This window comes from Heterodontus francisci, chromosome 23 (assembly GCF_036365525.1).
Source record: "Heterodontus francisci isolate sHetFra1 chromosome 23, sHetFra1.hap1, whole genome shotgun sequence".
In the NCBI taxonomy this organism is placed as follows: Eukaryota; Metazoa; Chordata; class Chondrichthyes; order Heterodontiformes; family Heterodontidae; genus Heterodontus; species Heterodontus francisci.
In genome coordinates, this window is record NC_090393.1 from 52,912,284 (window position 1) to 52,937,536 (window position 25,253).

The 25,253-nt window shown below is 42.6% G+C and overlaps 1 protein-coding gene across 9 annotated transcripts in view; it reads right to left on the reverse strand.

The window, feature by feature from the left end:
* Nucleotides 1-25,253, reverse strand: part of LOC137382817 (oxysterol-binding protein 2-like) — a 441,835-nt gene that overhangs the window by 56,882 nt on the left and 359,700 nt on the right. For 7 of the 9 annotated variants that reach the window (XM_068055286.1, XM_068055284.1, XM_068055288.1 and 4 more), the window contains 4 exons: nt 17,696-17,743; nt 4,161-4,278; nt 2,263-2,329; nt 70-237 (listed from right to left, as the gene is read on the reverse strand). In XM_068055286.1, the coding sequence (XP_067911387.1) occupies nt 70-237; nt 2,263-2,329; nt 4,161-4,278; nt 17,696-17,743 (401 nt within the window). The remainder of the gene's footprint in view (nt 1-69; nt 238-2,262; nt 2,330-4,160; nt 4,279-17,695; nt 17,744-25,253) is intronic. The other 2 variants (XM_068055287.1, XM_068055285.1) reach the window with 1 other exon arrangement.

Genomic DNA, 25,253 nt, shown 5'->3' on the forward strand with positions numbered 1-25,253 from the left:
GCAGATACAGGGATGGGAGCTGGCAGTAAGTTACATGCAGACAAAGCAATGTGAGAATAGGTTACTTACGGGCATGGGAATCTTAGACAGCTCCTTCCCAATGCAGTTTTTCATAATGCTCCAGAGGTTAAGGCTGTAACTGGGCTTGTCTGGAATTTGAGTCCGTCTCTTTCTGTTTGGCTTTACCTCTCTGCTCGTTGATGCACTGAAAGAAGCTTGATGTTGACATTCAAAAACCTGCAGGAAGGACAGCACAATGACCAATGTGAAGTAAAGTACATTTTGGTGGAAGAGCAGAGCAAATAGAATTACTGCAGGGAAATACAGAGAAAGCAGAATTACTACTAATTACAAACAAAATGCAGACTCAAGAATAGAAAGTAGTATTTCTATGTGAAAGTGCAAGAGCAAGCAACTTTGTGGATACAGGTACTGTCTTTAATAAAATAAAATTACTACCATAGAGTGCAGAGAATAACATTATCAATGGTTAATGGCAAAATAACATTACCCACTCCTGCAGGGGTAGGTCACTGGGATCAGCATCTTGTTGAAAGTAATAGGTTATATTTCAAATTATTACATGACACAAGATTTGACAGTTTTAAAAAATCTGTTTATTTGGAGAGAATCCTGATTAACAAAGTTGATCAAACACAACTCAAACACCTAGCCGCCAAAGAAAAGCACTGAATAAAATCATCAATGACTCTGAGATTAGCATTGGAGGATCAGTAACTCACTGACACCAGTATCACAAGGGCAGCCACTGCATGAGGCAGTTACACTGAGAATATACTACGTTAAGTACATTAGACTGTAGGGCCTGGTACACTGAGGGCGAGAGCTGTGTAACAATGACTGCTATGTTAGTGATAGGTGTGATACACTGAGGGGCGTGTTGCAGCGAGCCATTTATCTTCTGTCTGGGGGAATTTGCCAATCATTCGCTGGTATTACCCCGCTGCTAATTCCAGGCATCTTTCTCCTCTTCTGTTTGACATGCTGGTAAATCCAATGCTCAATGTGACCGATATCTGGTGTCCACATGTTACAATGGCACTTAACTTCCCATCACATTGAACAGACTAGAACATACACTCATGTCATTTTAAATGGGAATATCCCAATTCTGAAGCTATGCTCACATACTAAGTGATAAACATCTGGATTATAGAGATCCAGCTTCAGGAACTCAGAAACTGGACTCAAAGGTTCTGTAATGTAACTAATGGCACTGAAGTTAAATAATCCCTATGAATTTCACTGTGTAGCATGCAGTGCATAAAATGAATAGGAACTATCTAACCCCACAGCTCCTTAATCAGAGGATTTTGGAACAGTTCTGCATCCTTTCTAGTGGATGAAGTGTGCAGGGTGTGAAATGCATGGAGATTAAAAATCCTCAAATTGATGAGATTAGAAGACTGGTGTCTATCATTGGGATTTCAAATGCCAGGATAGAGAAATGGTTCCCATACAATTAAATGGGGAAATCTGTATGGAGAAGTATAAAAAAGGAAAAGAAACAGTAGTGAAATTACCATATCCATGGCTGTGGCATCATGAAGCATGTGAAGATCTAGTTATAGAGTGAGAATACATTATGGCAGGGGGGCGGGGTGGTTAGTGAGGAATGTTTGTTTTGAGCAGCTGTTGAACTGACAGTGTGCTAAATACTGTGTTACATGATCTCCTTGGTATAAAGGGAACCACATTTAGTTAGGATCATTTCCCTTGCCTGGCACTAGTTTTCTAACCTCATCAGTTTGCAGCTCTTTAATTCCCATGCATCTCGCACCTTGCACAATTCATCTCCTAGAGGTCCATTTAACAAGGACCAACCAAGAACTACCCTCTTTTACCAGCCAATTTCAACAGAGAGTAAAGCAGGATGCAGTGCAAAACGAGGGTGGGACCTGAACCCGCATCATTCCTGCAGAACGCACATATCGGAAATCTAGGTGTGCGTGTGCCATGATTTTACAGCTGTTCATTTAAATGAGCTCCCAGCTGGCAATGCTCCCCACAAGGAGCATGAAGTTGGAATGCTTTCCCTTGTAATGTTTTCAAGGTGGCAGGGACTGTTGCTGTGAAGTGAACTAACAGCACTGTGGGTGTACCTACACCCCAAGGACTGCTGCAGTTCAAGAAGACAGCTCACCACCACCTTCTCAAGGGCAGTTAGGGATGGGCAATAAATGCTGGCCTAGCCAGAAATGCCCACATCCCACGAATGAATTAAAAAACACTGCTACTCACATGGTCCTCCAGGTTCCAGGTTTCAGTATGATCACTGCTGGTTCCACTGATATTACTTCCTGTGCGTCTGCACACAAACACATGACAAGGGATATAAATAAAAGCAAAATACTGCAGGTGCTGGAAATCTGAAATAAAAACAAAAAAATATTGGAAATACTTATCAGGTCTGACAGCATCTGTGGAGAGAGAAGCAGAGTTAACGTTTCAGGTCAGTAAACCTTCATCAAAACTGATGAAAGGTCACTGACCTGAAACATTAACTCTGCTTCTCTCTCCACAGATGCTGCCAGACCTACTGAGTATTTCCAGCATTTTTTTGTTTTTATTACAAGAGATATAAACATGGAAATGCCAGCAGTTCTACACAGGCCTGAGTTTTAAAAAAAAAAACGTGTTCTTGGATGTGGGTGATACTGGCATTGCAACATTTACTACCATCACTAGTTGCTCTGAGGGCTCTAAGAGTCAACTGCATAGGTGGCGTGAAGATCCCATGGCATTATTTCAAAGAAGAGAAACACCTAAAATCAAATCATCTAGTCAGTATCTTATTGCTGTTTGTGGGAGTTTGGTGTGTAAATTGGCCACTGCATTTCCTACATTACAACAGTGACTACATTTCAAGAGTACTTCATTGGCTGTAAATTGCTTTGAGATGCTCTGAGGTTGTGAAAGGTGCTATATAAATGGAAGTTTTTCTTTTTAAAGATAATGTAGAAAGACTGAACCACAGCAACAATCCACTGTTACTCAAATGAAAACCCACCAGTAGTCCAAACACAGAACTAAGTTGCCTGAGTTGCCAAGCGGGTAAAAAAATCACCTGAAGTAGTCTCAGGTACACGGACCAAAAGAGTCAGAAGCTCCATTTTCGGTCTGTGCTTAAACTAGCAGCTCTCAGCTGTGGCAGCTGGTCCAACTGGCCCTGGGTTAAAATACAAACTGCTGGGATCTTTGCTTCTAATCATGTAAGATGGCTCGGTTTGGTTATGAGTGGGTGCAGCGTTGATTTTCACTGCGATGCCCTCCATGACCAAATAGCCTGTGGACATCCACTGAAAAAAAAGTAAGGCATTTATATAGTGTCTTTCATGGCTCCTGGATGTCTCAAAGTGCTTTACAGCCAATGGAGTACTATTGGAACTGTAGTCATTGTTGTAATGTAAGAAATGCAGCAGCCAATTTGCACACAGCAAACATGCACATACAGCAATGTGATAATGACCAAATAATCTGTTTTAATGATGTTGATTGAGGGATAAATATTGGCCAGGACACTGGCAATAACTCCCCTGCTCTTCAAAATAGTACCATGGCACCCATCAGTACTGCACTGGAGTGTGAGCTTTGATTTTTGCGCTCATGTCCTGGAGTGGGACTTGAACCAGAAACTTTGTGACTCAGAGGCAAGAGTGCTACCAACTGAGCCACAGCTGACACTGTTTATGTTTACCTGTGAAGAATGGCCACTTGGGATGTGATTCCCAAATAGAGTTGACACTGTGACACTCGGGGTACGGCACATTCTCCAACAGAATCTGCAGGCCAGAGAGCAACTCGTCCTGCACCCGATGCCTTGGTTACATTAGTCAAGGGCCTTGAGTTTGTGTTGGAAAGTTGAGGGCTTGCACAGCAAAATCTTGTGAGTGCATCAGTCTGTGGATGTGATGACTAGTGTCATGTAAGCAGTTTAGTGTCAAGATAACCACACAGGTCTAGAAAGGGATCTAAGTGCCTCTCAAAGGGATTGTTCTGTGTTCATATTGGCATGTGGGTGTTTGCTTGTGCGAATGGTTGTGTGTCGCTATTCATGTTAACTCTTCACAGTGCAGTGCCTTACTGATCTGCAACAGCTGGCTCTCCCACTTCATCAGGTTCCCAATATGATTACTTGCCTGTGTTTTGTGGGATCTGTTGTTACTGTGATAAATTCTGGTGCATTCTCCATGGCATCGAAATATTCAGTCTCCTCATCTTCATCACTTGTCTCTCCTTTTACATGGCGCGCTCTCGCTGCATTTAAACAGACTTACTTTAGAACATATTCACGGTCATGAAAAATGCACACACTGCAATTTTTTCCTGCCAAACGTTTATGCTGATTGAAGCGAGGGATGTCAGTGCTGGGAATGGAATGGAACTCCCTCCATATTGCTCCATCAATCACTACACAGGTTAGAATTTAAATAGAGTTGTTCCTACACAATCCCAGTGGAAGGAAAAGGTCCTGAAATCCTGCTGGGGTTCTCCTGATCTCCCAGTGGAACCTCCCGAGAACTGGGCAAAGTGGCCATTTTCAACTAAAACTCTGAGTCTTCACCGGCGCTTCTTTTACTGAACTATCATTGTAACTTTGGTAAAAGAATGTGGAGGTGGAGGGAATTTCCACAGAAGCCCTTGAGGAACAGTGTGAAAGGGCCTGAAAGGTCATCTCTGCCAAAGTCACAGTGGGAGATTCCAGGTCTCTCATTGCTTAACAAAGGAACAAATTGTACCTTAAACCCAACCCTCGAGCGCGCTCTCCTACTGCACCCATGTGCCATTTCATTCTCCCACAACACTCATCCTCACAGCCTTTCTGAATGGAAGTGCCAACCGATTGCCAAGCTGTGAGCAGTTGTTTTTCCATAGACTTGCATCCTGTTCATACACCAACAGATCGGGAACAGCAGCCATTTCTTATTAGTTCACACGGAGGGGTGGAACATATTTTATATATATATAGCAGAGCATCACCTCAAATATTTTATGGGTGCAGATCAAGTGTCAGTGGCATTGCATCAGGTTTGTTAGCATAACAGCTATCCAATCTGATGAAAAGGAACTCAAAGTGATTAAATAAAAGCAAAATACTGCAGATGCTGGAAATCTGAAATAAAAACAAGAAATGCTGGAAATACTCAGCAGGTCTGGCAGCATCTGTGGAGAGAGGAGCAGAGTTAACGTTTCAGGTCAGCGACTGATGAAGGGTCACTGACCTGAAACGTTAACTCTGTTCCTCTCTCCACAGATGCTGCCAGACCTGCTGAGTATTTCCAGCATTACTGGCTTTTATTTCAAAGTGATTAAAGTTGGGCTGTTACATAATGCTACAAGAACCTCACTGTGCTTAATGAATCATATATTACCCACACAGCAACACCTACAGGAAATGTCATTGCTGCTCACTGTTTAGAAGGGTGTATAAATACATTTGTATATTATATACACAACAGATAATTTCCAACATCACTAAAGCAGATTATCTGGTCATTATCACACTGCTCTTTTTGGGAGCTTGCTGTGTGCAAATTGGCTGCTGTATTTCACTACATTACAGTTACTCAAAAAAAAAAACTATGGTACCTTGTCAAACACAGCTTTCCTGTGCACCCTGAACACCACAATTTTTCTAGCCCATTTTTAACCGCATTGGTCAGGTACATTAACAGTGACAGAACAAAGACCTTGCACTGCTACTGTGTTACACACTGCCTTGGAGACAAGGCCAACGATCAGCTGGCAGATGGGTGCCATTAAGGAAAGAAAAGAACCAGAAAATGCTGGAACCATATAGCGTTCTGGATTTTGTGCTGGAAGCGGGGATCCCAGCTGGAAAGATGGGGGACTGGGAGGTGGTCTTGCAGTCCAGGAGGAGGGTGGATCCGGGGGAGTGGGGGAAATTGGTTCCTGAGGTAGGGGGGGGGCCTCTGTGGGCCACAAATTGCCTATAGAGGAGGGACCACCACCACCACCCGCCAACAAAGCCTGCAGGGTGAGCGCCTTGTAAGATCCCAGTGGCGGCAGGAAGAGGCCCTTAATTGGCCATTAATAGGTAACCTAAGGGCCTCAATTGGCCTCTGGGTGGGAAGGCTGTCATCGGCCTATCCCATCCCCGGGAAGACAGCTGGGCGACAGGCCCTCTGCTGCACCACTGCCCCGATACTCCGTTCCCACCCCCACCGGCCTCCCATGCAACCTCAGAGAGGCACATAAAAGCCCGGCCAGTAGGTCAGTCAGCGTGTGTTGATGTTCAGCATTGAGGTTAGACCCCTTCTTCATTAAGACCAATATTACAAATGGATACTTAATTCAAATCAATTTTAATTGATTGATGCAGCTGACCTGGAGCTCACCCAGGAGAAGCTCCTTTACAATATGTACAGACCTTATTTGTTAAGGGAATGAACAAGTGATGATCTGTACTCATCTCGATGTTGATCCTGGTTTTTGTTTTCCTTACAGCTTACCTAATGATCACAGTCACAGCCATGCACTATGAAGCCCTGCGTTCAGCAGGCTGTGCTGGCGCAAGGCATCTGCCTGCAGCACATCTATCCCATGCTACAATGCAATCACTATAAAACGCCCCATAATACTTGCCACTGTCTGAGGAAGAAAAATAACCAGACCATCTCATGGCACCCATCTTGTGGACATGCCAATAATCACTGTGTCAATTCAGCACATCTAAGCAACTAAAATTGATCAATGCATGGGCCATCTGTGAAGACCTGGATCAGTGACCCTCCAGGAAATCTTGATCTGTGCTGGGGTGAGGACATCTGATTTCCACTATTCTCTATGCCACCCCAACTGGCCATTTTTCATGTATTGGCAACAGACTGGATCGTGGTTATGAAGTGCAACTGAACTCATCCTATTTTTACCCAATGTTCATATACACACACACTTTCCAACAGGGACCAGTGAACTATCGCAACACTCCAATGTAAATAACTCCCCTGCTGCATTTCAAAGAGTGATATGGGCTCTTCTACACCCACCTGAGCAGACCTTGGTTTGAGACTCATTTGAAAAACAACAACTTCAACAATGCAGCAGTATCACCTAGATTATGTGCTCAAATCATGGAGTAGTCCTTGAAACCACAACCTTCTGACTCAGAGGCAAGAAAGCTCCCAACTGGGCCAAGCTAATACCTTGCACTGGATTGTCTGGAAGTGACTTCTTGAGGAGCTGTGGTGCCTTCCACTCCCAGCTTCCTTTCAGCAGAATGGGAGCCACCATTCCACTCCACACCACTGAGCAGGTGCTGATGCTCTGACATACTATGCTACCTAATGGGTTTCAATTCAGCTTTCTAGAAGGTTGGCAGGAATGTGCAAACTCCTGCAAGGTGGGAGATTTGAAGAATGTCTCCCCCTCTAATTACAAGAGAGTGGAAGGAAGTTTAAATCTAGAGCACTTGCCCACTCCTTTAATGAATCATGCAGCTAGAGGAAATGAAACACATACGACCAAACACTGTCAGACCAAGAGGACAGTGAATAAAAGGAGGGATTGGGACGAATATCTAAACATTCAAATATGTCTTGGATTTGAATGGGAGAACTCAAAGCAATGAAAGCTTCTTTCAGCCTGTGATTTGTGATAAGGAGCCTGTCCTTTACCACTTTCACTGAGTCAGTCACACGCACACACACAATCTGAATATTACATATGCATTGATTCACCATCTCACACAGAGTGATAACTGATTGCTAAGTGTTCAAACACATGACAGACTATTCAGGCAGCAGCATGATGCTAAGAATGATATAAGTACATAAGAACGTATGAACATATGAAATGGAAGTAGAAGTAGGTGATGCAGCCTCTCTCTCCTGCTCTGCCATTCAATAAGATCATGACTGATCTACCTGAATTCCACTTTCCTGCCCTATCCCCATATTCCTTAATTCCCTTAGTGTTGAAAAATCTTTATCAGTCTCATTGTTGAATATACTCAATGACTGAGCATCCACAGGATGTAGAATTCCAAAGATTCACAACCTTCAGTGAAGAATCCTATTCCTCATCTCAGTCTGAAATGGCCAACCCGTTACCCTGAGGCTATGACCCCGAGTTCCAGACTCCCCAGCCAGGGGCAACAGTCTATCATCTACACTGTCAAGCCCTCTCAGAACCTTACATGTTTCAATGAGATCACCTCTCAATCAGGATGGAACTGAACTGATTATATGTGATATATATGATATTCTAAAGTCTAGCTTACGTCTTTCAATTACTGTCCACAACTGATACCTTCTGTTGCCACAATTTTTGGTCATGTTTTTGGATTGAAAATTCCAAATTGCTATGTCAACATGTCCCACTCAATTTACTACGAGGGGAAGATGCAGTGGGGTTCAGGGAAGGAATTTCAAAACATGGGCCCTGAGCAGCTGAAGGCATGGCTGCCAATGCTGGGGTGAAAGGCAGAATGCGCACAAGAGGCAAGTCAGAGGAATGGAAAGCTTAGGGTGAGGATTGCAGAGATGGTGGAGGTTATAGAGACAGGGGCAGGTGAGGCCATGGAGGGAATGCTAAATCTGAGCTACTGAGTGATCAGAAACTATTATCGGCCTGCCAGGATGGGCTGATGGACAAAGCTGGGCTTGATGCAGTGTGGGATACAGACAGCAGGTCTTTAGATGAGTTGAAGTTTACAGAGGGTGGATGAGAGGAGGCTAGCCAGGAGAGTATTGGAGTAATTGAATCTGGAGGTGACAAAAACAATAATGAGGTCAAAGAAACCTTACCCACCACTGATGTTAAACTGACCAGCCTGTAGCTACTAGCTCTTTGGTTAAAGATGTGAAAAAAGACAGTTTTTATGAAGAGAATATGGGTCAGAAAGTCGGGGCAGAACAGGATGCTGAGATGGCAAACAGCTAGGTTCAGCCTGAGACAGTGACCAGCAATCACCTTTAAAAATACCAAGCTGACTATTTCGTCCTGGCTTCTGACCTGCAGTCTAAAATTTGAAAGAAGCTTCCAATCTACAAACCTCCATTACTAAATAATAATGAAACCCTGACTGACCTCACCATCTCAAAGTCATAACGGCACAGGAGGAGGCCATTTGGCCCATCGAGTCCACATCTGCTCTCTCTAGAGCAATCCAATCAGTCCCACTCCCTGGCTCCATCCCTGTAGCCCTGCAAGTTTATTTCCCTCAAGTGCCCATCAAATTTCCTTTTGAAGTCATTCATCATCTCCGCTTCCACCACCCTCGTAGGCAGCGAATTCCAGGTCATTACCACTTACTGTGTAAATTAGCTCTTCCCACATTCCCGCTGCATCTCTCGCCCAAAACCTTAAATCTGTGTCCCCTAGTCCTTGTACCATCAGCTAATGGGAATAACTTTTCTTTGTCTGTCCTATCCAAACCTGTCAGAATCTTGTACATCTCTATCAAACCTCTCCTCAATCTCCTTTTCTCAAAGGAGAACAACCCCAGTTTCTACAACCTAACCTTGTAGCTAAAGTCCCTCATCTCTGGAACCATTCTGGTAAATCTCCTCTGCGCCGTCTCAAGGACCCTCACATCCTTCCTAAAGTATGGTGATCAGAAATGGACGCAGTACTCTATCTATGGCCTAACCAGAGCTTTATAAAGGTCCAGCATGACCTCCCTGCTTTTGTACTCAATACCTCTTAATGAAACCCAAGATCTCATATGCTTTGCTAACTACTCTCTCAATATGTCCTGCCACCTTTAAAGACACATGTACCCCCAGGTTCCTCTGTCCCTGTACACGCTTTAAAACTATACCATTTAGTCTATATTGCCTCTCCTCATCCCTTCTACCAAAATGCATCACCTCACATTTCACTATTAAATTACATCTGCCACTTGTCTGTGCATTCTGCTAGCCTATCCATGTCCTGTTGCAGTTGATTGGTATCATCCTCACTGTTGGCCACACCTCCAAGTTTGGTATCATTGATAAATTTTGAAACTTTACTCTAATAACCAAGTCATTAACATACAACAAAAAAAAAAGTGGTCCTAGCACTGAACCTTGGGGAACACCTTTGTCTACCACCCTCCAGTTTGAAAAACAACCATTTACCACAACTCGCTGTTTTCTGTCCTTAAGCCAATTTTTTTATTCAAGCTGACCGTAACCTTCCTATTCCATGAGGCTCATTTTTGGTAAACAGCATTTTATGTGGTACTTTGTCAAATGCTTTCTTAAAATCCATACAGACAACATTCATTGCTTTCCCTCCATCAACCTTCTCGGTTACGTCATCAAAAAAATGAATTAGAATTAGGCATGATCTACCTTTTACAGATCTGTCCTGGCTCGCCCTAATTAACTCAAACCTCTCGAAGTGTCTGTTGATTTTTTCCCTGATTATTGTTTCTAAAACCTTCCTCACCACTGATGTTAAACTGACCAGCCTGTAGCTACTAGGACTGTCTTGAATAAGGATGCCATATTTGCCACTCTCCAATCCTCTGGCAGCTCCCCCAAACCTATGAAGATTGGAAGATTATGGCAAGCGCTTCTGCTATCTCCACCCCCACTTCCTTTAGCAACCTGTGATGCAAACCATATGGACCAGGCGACTTATCCACTCTTAAGCACAGCCAGCCTTTCTAGTACATCCTGATCAATTTTCACCTCATCCATTACCTCTACCATCTCTGCTTCTACCGATATTTTGTCAGCATTCTCTTCCTTATTAAACACTGATACAAAGTACTCATCAAGTATTCTAGCCTTGGCCTGTGCCTTTAAGCATATATAACCCTCTTTGTCCCTAATAGGCCCCACCCTACCTCTTACTACCCTCTTACTATTTAGATGTCCGTGAAAGATTTTTGGGTTCCCTTTTATGTGAACTGTCATTCTATTCTCATATTCTCTCTTTGCTAGTCTTGTTTTCCTCTTCACTTCTCCTCTCAACTTATTGTATTTGGCCTAGTTCTCACTTGAAGAATTCATCTGACATGCATCATACACCATCTGTTTTTGTTTTATCACATTCTCTATCTCCCTCGTCATCCAAGGAGCCCTGGCTTTGATTCCCTTACCTTTCGCTCTTGTTGGAATGTGCCTAGCCTGTACCTGAAACATCTCCTCCTTAAAGATTACCCATTGTTCTATTTCAGTTTTTTCCTGTAAATTTTTGGTTCCATTTTACCCTGGCTAGATCCCCTCTCATCCCACTGAAGTTAGCCCTCTTCCAATTTAGACAGTTGACTTTAGATTATTCCTTGCTCTTCTCCATTGTATCAGAAGGTTTAGATTAGCAATGATCACTCTTACCCAAGTATTCCTCCATAGGCACTTAGTCCACTTGGCCCACCTCATTCCCCAGCATCAAGATACAGCAATGTCTCCTTCTGAGTTGGACCGAGGACATACTGGTCAAAGAGGTTCTCCTGAGCATATCACCACTCTATAGTTCTTGCACATCTCCGTGATTTCCCTGCAGATTTGCTCCTCTCTCACTATATGGAGGTCTACAGGAGCATAATCATCCACTTTTTGCTTCTCAGCTTTAACCAAATGAATTCTGTCTTTGCCCGCTCAAGGACTTCCTCTCTTTCCAACACTACAATGTCTTCCCTAATTGGTACTATCACCTCATCTCCCTTTTTTCCTTCCCTATCCTTTCTGAACACTTTGTATCCTTGAATATTAAATGCCCAATCCTCACCTTTTTTAAGCCACATTTCTGTTATTGCGACTTCGTCATATTCCCATGCAGCTATTTGTGCTTGTAGCTCACCAATCTTATTCAGCACACTTTGTACATTTACATACATCAACCTGTCTTTGTATTCCTTGTAGTCCTTCTTAGTCTGCTCCTATCTAATACAGTACTACTCCCTTCTCTAGTACTATCCAGCACACTCACTTCTTTATGCACCTTATACCTCTATTCTACTTCTAACTGCTGGTGTCCACCTCCCCATCACCAATTTAACTTAAACCCTCCCCAACCACACTCGTGAACCTCCCCACGAGGACATTGGTCCCAGTCCTGTTCAGGTGTAACCCCATCCCTTTTCAATAGGGTGCCTCCTGCCCCAGAACTGGTCCCAATAACCCATGAATCTGAAGCCCTCCCTCCTGCACCATGCCTCAAGCCATGCATTGATCTACCTATTACTACTCTCACTAGCTAGTTTCTGTAGGAGAAAGGCAGTGAGCCAGAAGTTGCAGTACACATCGGTACCAACTGTAATATTACTTGTTCCTTTGGTATGTGATCCAGAGTAATCCAGAGATTCCTACCTTTGAGGTCCTACTTTTTAACTTCTTCCTTTAATCCTGAACATCTGACCATTGGACTTCAATACCTGCTCTCTCTATGTCGTCGATGTTGTGGGACCATCTTGAGAGGCTCTAAGTGAAGGTCACTGGAGGAAGTGATGTCATGTCACACATGACCAGGTAGTTGTGCATTTAGCTCAATAGAGTAAGGTGTGTGTTGGTGTGTTCGTGCAGTAGCCATATATAGGTTCTAGTTAAGTTATAACACAAAGCCATGTATTCTTTGGATATTACTTGGAGTTGTGTGAATCTTACAATAGTTCACATACCAAAGGAACAAGTAATATTACAGTTGGTACCGATGTGTACTGCAACTTCTGGCTCACTCCCTTTCTCCTACAGATTATGATGCACCCTCTCTGTAATGTCCTTTACCCAGGCACCAGAAAAGCAACACACCACGCGGGACTCTCGAGGGTTACAGAAATGCCTGTCTGTGCCCCTGACAACGGAATCATCTATAATGACTGCATTGCTACTCTTTCCTGCTTGCTTAACAACAATTAATTCATACAGCTTCACTTCGACAGCAGATTGAAATGACATTCATGGGACAGCACAGCATTCAATTTACTGTGTATATTCTCAAAAAAGTGCTATTGCATATGTTATGTAATAAGACAACTGAGAGGGTAATTATGTCTTTGTGTCATTGAAGGCAAAATAGAAATGAAAATTGGCAGAGATGCAGAGTGGGTGGCTGAATTGATGTCACCCATTTTATACTATCACGCAAAGTCAAAATTAACCCCCAAGATGATAAGAGGACATAATGCTCCTATATATTATGTAAAGGTGCATCAGGCTGCAAAACATTCCAATCAAGAATTAACTTGTAACTAAGAAAATCAAGCTTTTACAATCTTACACTATTTCGTAATAGTTCAGTAAAACCTCAATAGGAGAAATACTTCTGTCAGTTTGTAAATCTTTGACCCGATTTTGGATTGTGCATTTTTAATGTATATTATATGCTGTCTATGTAACATTGAAAATGTTTTGCTATCACAAGCCGAAGATTCTGCCTTCATCCTGAAATATGAGTCACTCTGTATTCCAGACATGTATTGGCAACCTCCTGGAGGGAAGATGCGGAAACAAAAGTCTTGCAAGTCATTTAGAGAAAAGTACTCCCTAAGGAGGGGAAGGTCCTTTTTTACAACGCTTCACTGTCCACCTTCAATCTTTGTGCCAACAAAAGGACATTTTCAGCTAACTGTCAAATACCATTGACGGAATTTAATTTCCTGCCTCAGCTGATCCATTCTCATACTCACAAGCAAAATGACACCCAAGGATTTGCTAGAACGCAAGATGCAGACGGCTGTTTAGGCTCCATCTTCTTCCCAGTCAGACTCTCTAACTACAGGTCATGCTTTGTTGATCGCTGCTCTGCATTGTGTGGACATGTTAAGACTCCTTGGTCTACTCCAACTTTATTCTTCAAACATCATTCACAGTTTGTGTGTGCCGTCCATTTTTTCTTCTCATGTGCAGTACTTGCACACTAAATCCAGCTCCAACCTGTTTAAGGAAGGGGCGCTTCTGATGCGAGTGCTCCTCTCGCCGGATGTGTGTGCAGTGTAGTGTAGAAAGTGATGTTCACACCTCTTCCTAATGGACTCCAAAGTCATGTAGACCAATGATGGTCACCCTGCCTAATTCTACCCTTTTGAACACAGGTTTAAGAGTAGGCCATTCAGCCCCTTAAGCCAGTTCTGCCATTCAATTAGATCATGGCTGATCGATATCTCAACTCTCATTTACTTACCTCAAGCTCCATATCCTTTGACACCTTTAACTATCAAAAAATTATCAATCTTAGTTCTAAATTTTCGACTGATCTAGCCTTAATGGCTGTTTGGGGGTAGAAGGGTGTGCAGAGTTCCAGATTTCCACTATCTTGGGTTTGAAGAAATGCTTCCTGGCATCACCTGCTATGCTCCTTTGTCCCATGTTCTGGACTCACCCATAGTTTCTCTATATCTACCCTACCATAACCTTTAATAATATTAAATATCTCAATTAGAACACGCCTCGATCTTCTATACTTAAGGAAATACAACCCTTGTCTTTGCAACACGTCCCCAAAATTTAAAGCCTTTAGCTCCGGTATCATTCTGAATGCTGAACAGAGGTGGCCATTTCTTCAGTTTTCCCCAAGGTTGTGGCTGAAAACAAAATGATAGGATTTTCTAGCACTTAGGTCAATATTTCTCAACTATGCTAAGGACACAAGAGGTGTTGTTGTTGTATTTCAAGAGGCCAGTATAGAATACGAGCAGTGAATCATAACATGCCATTTCTTGGCTGTGTGTGGTCATTGCTCCCAGACATTATCAACGCACAGGGTAGGGGTGGGGAGGTTGGGAGTCTGCCCCTTTTATGATTAATTTAACACAAAAGTTATTCATTTGTTGTGGAGAATTTACAATCCACTTACTGTAATGCCATCAGGAAATCAATTAGTTGTAATCTAACCAAGGAGTTCAGATATTAAAAACTGAGCTCATTGCACTCAATCAACTCTCAAACCATCTGTAGCAAAGATATTCAAGTCACCAAGAACCATCACTGCAGATTTTGAGAGATAATGCAGCACTAATTACCACAGGATTCCATGCCAAGCATATCTTAACATTTACTCATTGCTCAGAGTTACATTTACTCAGGCTAAAAGCAGACAGGGAGGATTACACCAGGTCTTTCATCTCGGAGACCTGGGTCAAAATCCAGACCAGCCTTTTGGGTTCAAAGGTTTCTTTCTCTGCTGTTTCTAAGATCCTGCTGTGAACTGAGATTTAGCAGTGCCAATCCAGGTGATGGAGAAGAGGAAGAACAACTACTTGCATTTTATACTGTTTTTAATGTCAAAAATGCTCAACACAAAACTATCCTTAACTATCCTTAAATTGGCAATCTAATTTAGAGAGACCTTATTTGTTGGTCCCAAGTAACAGCATCATATTTTAATCAAAAAACACTCTTACATTATTTTTAAGCAAAATGCAACACTGTAAATATAACAAAATGCATCAACTTGCATGTGACAAGAATGGAGCAAGGCTCAGAGTCCAAATGGTGGTGGACAATTAGACAACTAACTGGAGGAGGTGGCTCCACAAATATTCCCATCCTCAATGATGGGGGAGCCCAGCCCCCTCTTAAAGTCCCCAGCATTACAGATGCCAGACTTCAGCCAATTCGATTCACTCCGCGTGATATCAAGAAAAGACTGAAGGCACTGGATACTGCAAAGGCTACAGGTCCTGACAATATTCTGGCTATAGTACTGAAGACCTGTGATCCAGAACTTGCCGCGCACCTAGCCAAGCTCTTCCAGTACAGCGACAACACTGGCATTTACCCAGCAATGTGGAAAATTGCCCAGGTATGTCCTGTACACAAAAAGCAGGACAAGTCCAACCCGGCCAATTACCGCCCCATCAGTCTACTCTCAATCATCAGTAAAGTGATGGAAGGTGGCATCAACAGTGCCAACAAGCAGCACTTACTTAGCAATAATGTGCTCAGTGACGCTCAGTTTGGGTTCTGCCAGGGCCACTCAGATCCTGACCTCATTACAGCCTTGGTTCAAACATGGACAAAAGAGCTGAACTCAAGAGATGAGGTGAGAATGACTGCCCTTGACATCAAGGCAGCATTTGACTGTGTGACATCAAGGAGCCCTAGCAAAACTGGAGTCAATGGGATCAGGGGAAAACTCTATGCTGGCTGGAGTCATACCTAGCCCAAAGGAAGATGGCTGTTGTTGTTGGAGGTCAATCATCTGAGCTCCAGGACATCACTGCAGGAGTTCCTCAGGGTCGTGTCCTAGGCCCAACCATCTTCAGCTGCTTCATCAATGACCTTCCTTCAATCATCAGGTCAGAAGTGGGGATGTTCGCTGATGATTGCACAATGTTCCACACCATTCGCAACTCCTCAAATACTGTAGCAGTCCGTGTAGAAATGCAGCAAGACCTGGACAATATCCAGGCTTGGGCTGATAAGTGGCAAGTAACATTTGTGCCACACAAGTGCCAGGCAATGACCATCTCCAACAAGAGAGAATCTAACCATCTCCCCTTGACATTCAATGGCATTACCATCGCTGAATCCCCCACTATCTACATCCTAGGGGCTACCATTGACCAGAAACTGAACTGGAGTAGTCATATAAATACCGTGGCTACAAGAGCAGGTCAGAAGCTAGGAATCCTGCGGCGAGTAACTCACCTCCTGACTCCCCAAAGCCTGTCCACCATCTACAAGGCACAAGTCAGGAGTGTGATGGACTATCCTCCACTTGCCTGGATGGGAGCAGCTCCAACAACACTCAAGAAGCTCTACACCATCCAGAACAAAGCAGCCCGCTTGATTGGCACACCATCCACAACCATTCACTCCCTCCACCACCGACGCACAGTGGCAGCAGTGTGTACCAGCTACAAGATGCACTGCAGCAATGCACCAAGGCTCCTTCAACAGTACCTTCGAAACCCACGACCTCTACCACCTTGAAGGACAAGAGCAGCAGATGCATGGAACATCACCACCTGCAAGTTCCCCTCCAAGTCACACACCATCATGACTTGGAACTATATCGCCGTTTCTTCACTGTCGCTAGGTCAAAATCCTGGAACTCCCTTCCTAACAGCACTGTGGGTATACCTACCTCACATGGACTGCAGCGGTTCAAGAAGGCAGCTCACCACCACCTTCTCAAGGGCAATTAGGGATGGGCAATAAATGCTGGCATAGCCAGTGATGCCCACATCCCACGAATGAATAAAAAATAAATAAAAAAGACTGGTCAAGCATTTCATGATGACAATGCCCACCTTTCTTAGCTAATATGAACCTAATTATACATGAAATGCTATCACACAACCTCAACACTGAGTGACACAGAAATATTACAAGTTACAGTTGATGAACAATTTAATATCTTTATTATGGATCCTGTAATTTGGCATAATTACTCCACTCTTTCCTTCACAACAGAGCTGTCACCATACATTCTGCATACAGTATAATAGATATTCGAATAAAACTAATGCACATGGTGTTAAGTGGGAGTTAACATTTTCCTCCCTCAATACTGTAAGGAATGAGCAACTTCACCCATGCTAGTTCTGGAAGTCTGGATGTTTTATAGACTATGCTAAAGCTAATGGAAAACTAAGTACGAACTTACAATAATGATAGAGAGGAAAAGACCAGCTGGCCTATCCAGCTTCCCCCATACTCCTGATGCATGCAGCATCATGACCAGACACTTCCTACCTCTCCAACACCCCCAGGTGATCAAAATAAATGTAGGAAATCACATTGTCCATGCATAAATTAACTATTAATCCACCTACCTTTTATATGATGCGACCTCTGCCCCAGCCAAGAACTGGTCCAGCTCCCTTTTGAAGGCATGCAAAAGAAAGACTTTCATTTATATACCATTGTTCATAACCTCAAGACATCTAAAAGTGCTTTATAACCCGTGAAGTACTTTTGAAGTGTAGTTACCGTTTGAATGTAGAAAACACCGCAGCCAATATGCACACAGCAAGCTTCCACAAGCAGGAATGTGATAATGACGGTGGCTGAGGGATGAATATTGGCCAAATTGGGCGGCACAGTGGCGCAGTGGTTAGCACTGCAGCCTCACAGCTCCAGCAACCCGGGTTCGATTCTGGGTACTGCCTGTGCGGAGTTTGCAAGTTCTCCCTGTGACCGTGTCGGTTTTCGCCGGGTGCTCCGGTTTCCTCCCACAGCCAAAGACTTGCAGGTTGATAGGTAAATTGGCCATTATAAATTGCTCCTAGTATAGGTAGGCGGTAGGGGAATTGAGGGAAGGTGGGGATGAGAGAGGGTAATGGGATTAATGTAGGATTAGTATAAATGGGTGGTTGATGGTCGGCACAGACTCGGTGGGCCTAAGGGCCTGTTTCAGTGCTGTATCTCTAAATAAATAAATAAAATCACTGGAAAAAACTCTATTTTTCTTTGAAATAGAGCTATTGGATCTTTTATGTCCACCTGAGAGGGCAGACGTGATCTCAGTTTGACATCTCATTCGAAAGACAGCACCTTCGACAGTTCTCCCTCAGTACTGCACTATCAGACTCAAACCTCTGGAGTGGGACTTGAACCCACAACCTTCTGACTCAAGAAGTGAGAGTGCTACCAACTGAGCCACAGTTGACTCACAGTCAGTACATGCTGGCAACAAAGTGGCAAATATCCATGCCTGCTCTGCATACTATCAATTAAATAGATTTCAGTATCAGTGTCAGCAGGGAGCCTCAGGTATACAGGCAGTGAGCAGAATTGGAGCACCTTACAGGAATGCTGCCACTAATCTGTATTATCTACAAAGATTCAATAAAGGCTAGTTTTGATGTGCTTGCTAACACACCAAGGGAAGCCATCTACACTCAGGAGATTAGTGGCTGAGTTAAGCAATGGACCTTCAGTAGGGAGGGATGTGTAAGCAGAAGCAGATCAATAGGCAGTGACTCTCCTACTGGCATCAGTCCCTTGCAAGCATCTACTTTAGAACAAAGGACAGTAGCAGCACTCCAAGGCAAGCAGGATCCTGTAGCCAGAATAGGACAGATTACTCAAGGCACACAGGAAACATAACACAGTAGGAGGCCAGAAAATCACAAGAAGTCAATGTCGGAATACTTAATACCTACTCCTTTCAATAATACATCACTAAAAGAGCAGTATTATTCCAACAACTTATATCTTATAGAGCCTAGAGTGAACAAGAAAATGTCCTGAAATGCTTCAGGAAACAATGGACACCAAACAAAGAAGATGATATTATGAGTGGTAACCAATTTAAGTTTGGTCCAAAACAAACTACATAAGAACATAAGAAATAGGAGCAGGTGTAGACCATACAGTCCATCGAGCCTGCCCTTCCATTCAATATGATCATCACTGATCTTGGGTTTCAAATCCACTTTCTCGCCTGCTTGCCATATCCCTCGATTCCCTGAGACACCAAAAATCTGTCTACCCCAGTGTTAAATATATTCAACAATGGAGCATCCACTATCCTCTGGGGTAGAGAATTGCAAAGATTCACAACCCTTTGAGTGAAGAGATTTCTTCTCATCTCAGTCCTAAATGATCATCCCCTTATCCTAAGGCTGTGCCCCCATGTTTTAGATTCCCCAGCCAGCAGAAACAACCTCTCTGTCTACCCTGTCAAATCCCTTTAGAATCTTGGAAGTTTCAATGAGATCATCTCTCATTCTTCTAAACTCGAGAATATAGGCCCAATTTACTCAGCCCCTCATCATAGGGCAACCCTCTCATCCCAAAGACCAATCTAGTAAACCTTTGCTGTACTGCCATCAATGCAAGTATATCCTTCCTTAAATATGGAGACCAAAACTGCACACAGTATTCTAGATGTGGTCTCAACAAAGTCCTGTACAACTGTAGTAAGACTTCTTTATTCTTATTGTCCAATCCCCTTGTAATAAAGGCCAACATGCCATTTGCCTTCCTAATTGCTTGCTGTACCTGCATGCTAACTTGCTGTGTTCCTTGTACAAGCACATCCAAGTCACTCTGAACATCAAGTTTCGACCAAAATGAATAACCTCTACCTCTCCGCATTATGCTCAATTTGCCACCTAATTACCCACTCACTTAACCTATCTATATCTCTTTGCAGCCTCTCTGTGTCCTCCTCACAGCTTGCATTTCCAGCTACCTTTTTTTAACATCAGCAAACTTAGATATATTACTCTCTGTCTCTTCATCTATGTCATTAATATAGATTGTAAATAACTGTAGCTCCTGCACTGATTCTTGCATCACTCCACTAGTCACAGCCTGCCAACTGGAAAATGCCCCAGTCATGCTACTCTTTGCTACCTGTCCATTAACCAATCCTCTATCCATGTCAATATATTACCCCCAACTCCATGAGTCCTTTATCTTGCAAATTTGCCTTTTGTGTGGCACCTTATCAAATGCCTTTGGAAATCCAGGTATACAACATCTACTGGTTTCCCTTTATCTACCCTACTAGTTACATCCTCAAAAAACGATAATTATTTTGTCAAACATGATTTTCCTTTCATAAAATCTTGTTGACTTTGCCTGAATATACTATGATTTTCTAAGTGCATTGTTGCGATTTTATTAATAATAGATTCCAGCACTTTCCCAACGACTGATGTCAGGCAACTGGCCTGTAGTTCCCCATTTTCGTCCTCCCTCCTTTCTTGAATAGTGATGTTCAATTGTGGTCTTGAATAGCTGCTGGAATCATTTCAGAATCGAGGGAATTTTGAAAAATCATAGCCAGTGCATCCACTTATCAGGTCAGAACAATTTGTCAGATTTTAGTTCCTTAAGTTTCTCTAATACTTTTTCTCTACTGATATTAATTACCTTAATTTCCTCATTCTTTTTAGGCCCTAGGTTACCCTCTATTTCTGTTACGCAACTTGTGTCTTCTGTTGTGAAGACAGACACAAAATATTTGTTCAATGTCTCTGCCATTTCCTTATTCCACATAATTTCTCTTAACTCTGCTTCTAAGGGACCAACATTTACTTTAACAAAAACAAGAAATGCTGGAATCACTCAGCAGGTCTGGCAGCATCTGTGGAAAGTTTACTTTAACAACTCTCTTCCTTTGTATATATTTGTCAAAGCACTTACAAGCGGTTTTAATATTCCTAGCTAGCTTACTCTCATTCTATTTTTTCACCTTTGTCAACTTTTTACTCGCCCTTTGCTGATTTCTAAAACACTCCCAATCCTCAGAGTTGCTACTATTCTTTGCAACATTATAAGCCTCCTCTTTTAATCTAGAACTATCCTTAACTTCCTGAGTAAACCAGGGATGGCTGTTTCTTGCTGACTTTAAAAAATGTTTTTCAATGGTATGTAGTTTTGTTGAACATTTTGAATTGTTTCTTTAAATGTTTCCCACTGTTTATTTACTGTCATACATTTTAGTCTACATACCCAATCAACCTCAGCCAGCTCTCTCCTCATACCTACGTAATTTGCTTTGTTTAAGTTTGTGATTGGAGTAGGTTGCTTTCAAACTTAACATGGAATTCAATTGTATTATGCTCACTGTTTCCCAGTGGATCTTTTACTATGAGATTACTAATTAGCCAGCCTCATTACACAACATAATGCAATGAGTATAGTAAATAAAGCCAATGAGCTGAGGGCACAGATAGACACATGGCAACACGATATCCCTGCAATAACGGAAACTTGGCTTAAAGAAGGGCAAGAATGGCAGCTCAACATCCCTGGATATAGAGTTTTCAGGCAGGATAGAGAGGGAGATAAAAAAAAAGGAGGGGGTGGCATTATTAGTTAAGGAATCAATAAACAGCTTTGGAGAGGGATGATAAACTAAATGAATCATCAAACAAGGCCATATGGGTGGAGCTTAGAAATAAAAAGGGGCAACATCACTACTAGGAGTGTACCATAGACCCCCAAATAGTGAGAGAGGGGTAGAAGAACAAATATGTAGGCAAATTTCTGAGTGCAAATACTATAGGGCAATAATAGTTGGGGATCTCAACTACCCCAATCTCAACTGGTATACAAACAGTGTGAAGGACACAGAGGGCACAAAATTCTTGAACTGCATTCAAAAGAACTTTTTTAGCCAGCAAGTAACAAGCCCAACAAGTGGGGGCGCAATTCTAGATTTAGTCTTCGGTAATGAAGCTGGGCAAGTGGATGGAGCAACAGTGGGTGACCATTTTAGAGATAGTGACCATAATCATGGAAAAGGACAAAGATAAAACAGGAGTAAAAGTTCTAAATTGGGGGAAAGGCAAACTTTACAAAATTGAGAGGTAACCTGGTGAAAGTGGACTGGATACAGCTACTTGAAAGAAAATCAGTGGGAGGCATTCAAAAGCAAGATACTACAGGCACAGTGTAGGCATGTCCCCACAAAGACAATGGGTGGTACTGCCAAATCTAGAGCCCCCTAGTTATCCAGAAGCTTACAGGGTAAGTTAAAGCAGAAAAAGAAAGGTTATGACGATCACAAAAACTTAATACCTTAGAAAGCCTAGAGGAGTATAGAAAGTGCAGGGGTGAAGTAAAAAAGGAAATTAGAAATGCCAAGAGCGGATGTGAAAAATTATTGGCAGGTAAAAATCAAGGAAAACCCGAAGGTGTTTTATCAGTACATTAACAGCAAGGGGATAACTAAGGAAAGGGTAGGGCCTATCAGAGATGTACAAGGGAACTTATGTGAGCATGCAGAAGATGTGGGCAGGGTTCTTAATGAGTTTTTGTCTCTGTGTTCACAAAAGAGAGGTTTGATGCAGACATTGTAGTTAAAGAGGAGTGTGAAATATTGGATACGATAAGTATGAGAGAGGGTGCTTAAGGGTCTAACATCCTTGAAAGTGGATAAATCGCCAGGACTGGATGGATTGCAACCCAGGTTGTTAAAGGAAGCCAGGGAGGAAATAGCAAGCACTCTGTGGATCATCATCAGATCCTCACTAGATACAGGAGAAGTACCAGACGATTGGAAGTCTGCGAATGTTGTACCATTGTTTAAAAAGGGTGAGAGTGGTAGGCCAAATAATTATAGGCCTATCTGACCTTGGTGGTGGGTAAATTGTTAGAATCAATTCTGAGGGACAGGATAAATTCCCACTTAGAGAGGCACGGACTGATCAGAGATAGCATGGATTTGTTAAGGGAAGGTCATGTCTTACTAAATTGATTGAGTTTTTTGAGCAAGTAACAAGGAGGATTGAAAAGGGTAGTGCAGTGGATGTTATCTACATGGATTTGAGTAAGGCATTTGACAAAGTCCCACATGGCAGACTGGTCAGTAAAATGAAAGCCCATGGGATACAGGGGAACGTGGCAAGTTGGATGCAAAATTGGCTCAGTGACAGGAAACAAAGGGTAGTAGTCGATGGATGTTTTTGCCAATGGAAAGCAATGCCACATATTGAAAAACACTGAATCTAAAATTAGGTTCTCTGAATGGGCCGGTCATTAAAGCACATGGAGCAGTCCCCTCTGTTGAAGGTGCTGCTATCTATAATGGAGTTGACAGTAACACAGTAATGTAATCACTGTAACCAACATGACATTGACCAAACAGCAAATCGTCTAAAAAATGTCTCCTCAATGGTTTAAAGGAAAATTTGCAATTAAAGTTGGTGCAGCCTATTCAAGGAGAAGTTGCGTGTGGCAGGATAGGTTAAAGGGTGTGATTTACAGTAGGTTTGAATCAGAGCAAAAATGGGTATAACCAACAAGCGCACAGTACAACTGAAGGGAAAGAATTTTCTTATTCTCAGACTCCCACTTTTATCCACCAAATGATTCCCCCGCTTCCAAAGGTATTGCTTCCATGCTTGAATATGAGGGCAGAATTTCCCCACAATGCACCCAGCTCAGACGGAACATCACAGGCTTGGGGAGAAGGGTGCCATTTCCTGATAAACACCCCCGCCATGTGTTGAAGGGCAAAACCTCCACAAGTACCAGCCACGCTCTAGTGTTTCAAGCATGGCCTTTACCTATTGGTGGCTGGGTCAAGTCTTGACCAGTTATTGTTATGAGGTAATCACAGTCCAAACCCGATCCTTCCCTTACTGGACTCCTGAACATGAGAACTTCCAACAGGGGAGCCCTGGGTAGTAATCAGAAGCAACAATCTTGGCTGAAATTCCTTTCAGGTCATTAGCACTGAGACCTATTACAGCAGCCGTGTCATTGCCACACTGAGCTCCACCAACTCAGCAGGCTGAGGCCTGGCTGCTCAACTTCTGTGACTCATTGGCTAAACTTGCTGAGCATCCGATGAACGGCCTTTAACAAACAAAAGACTTTTGCCATGAGCTCATTGTGAGGGGAAAGATGACATCACAGGCAGGAACTGTTCACTGTGTCTGTTGATACCACTGTGTCAGCCAATGAGGTAGAAATGGGGTGGGATTTACGGAAGAATCTACAACAGTCAATTCTACAGCAAAGAGTTTATTGACTCAGCTAACAGTCTATTTATCGCACACACAGCAGCAGAGCCCATTTAAACCACACATGACAGCAAAATGATTCTCTATGAACTTCAGCAAACACAACTCATGAACGAAACTGCAGCAATGTCTCCGATAAAAATGTAGGTTCATTTCTCCAGTAAAATGCAGTGAGTGGAGGATACTACAAATTATGTGCAATGCCAGTCAGTTACAGCAGTGCGATCTCTAGGCATGATTGACAGGGGAGTTACCTAATCACAACCATTCTATACGCAGACGAGAAAGTAATGATTTGATGTCACGGTTACTTTGGATGAATTTGCAAGCCAATATTAGAATGTAACTATTCTGAAATTCCTGTGATGTGTGCAGTGGGGTCAAACATGCTTCAATTTTCCCTTTGAGGTTATCTGTTCTGGTTGCATAGATTTGAGGCATATTTGCACCAAGGGCCCACGATATGCTGATTTTTTTTTTTTTACTGGCCAGTTCTTTTATTTCCACTGAACACACCCATAGGAATCTCAGAATAGTTACATTCTAATATTAGCATGCAAATTCAGCCAACAGAACTATGCACATCAAATCATTACATCCTTTAATGCACTGTCTAATCAAGCACACTTGTATTACTGCAGCCTATGTGCGGTTAAGTATGGAAATATGACATAGATGGATACTATAGCTTCATCAAGCTGTTCCATTGCTTTCAAAGCTGAAGTGATTTATGAACATCAATGAGACTAGAGATTATAGACAACAGACTGTGAACTAGTTTGTCATTCATTCTTGCAGGTAATTTATAGTTGCTGTTCCAAAAATAGAATTTTTAAGAAGCTTTGTAAGTTAAGTGAAAAGTAAATGAGGAGAGTGATGTAAGGACTCATAGGTAAATGGAATG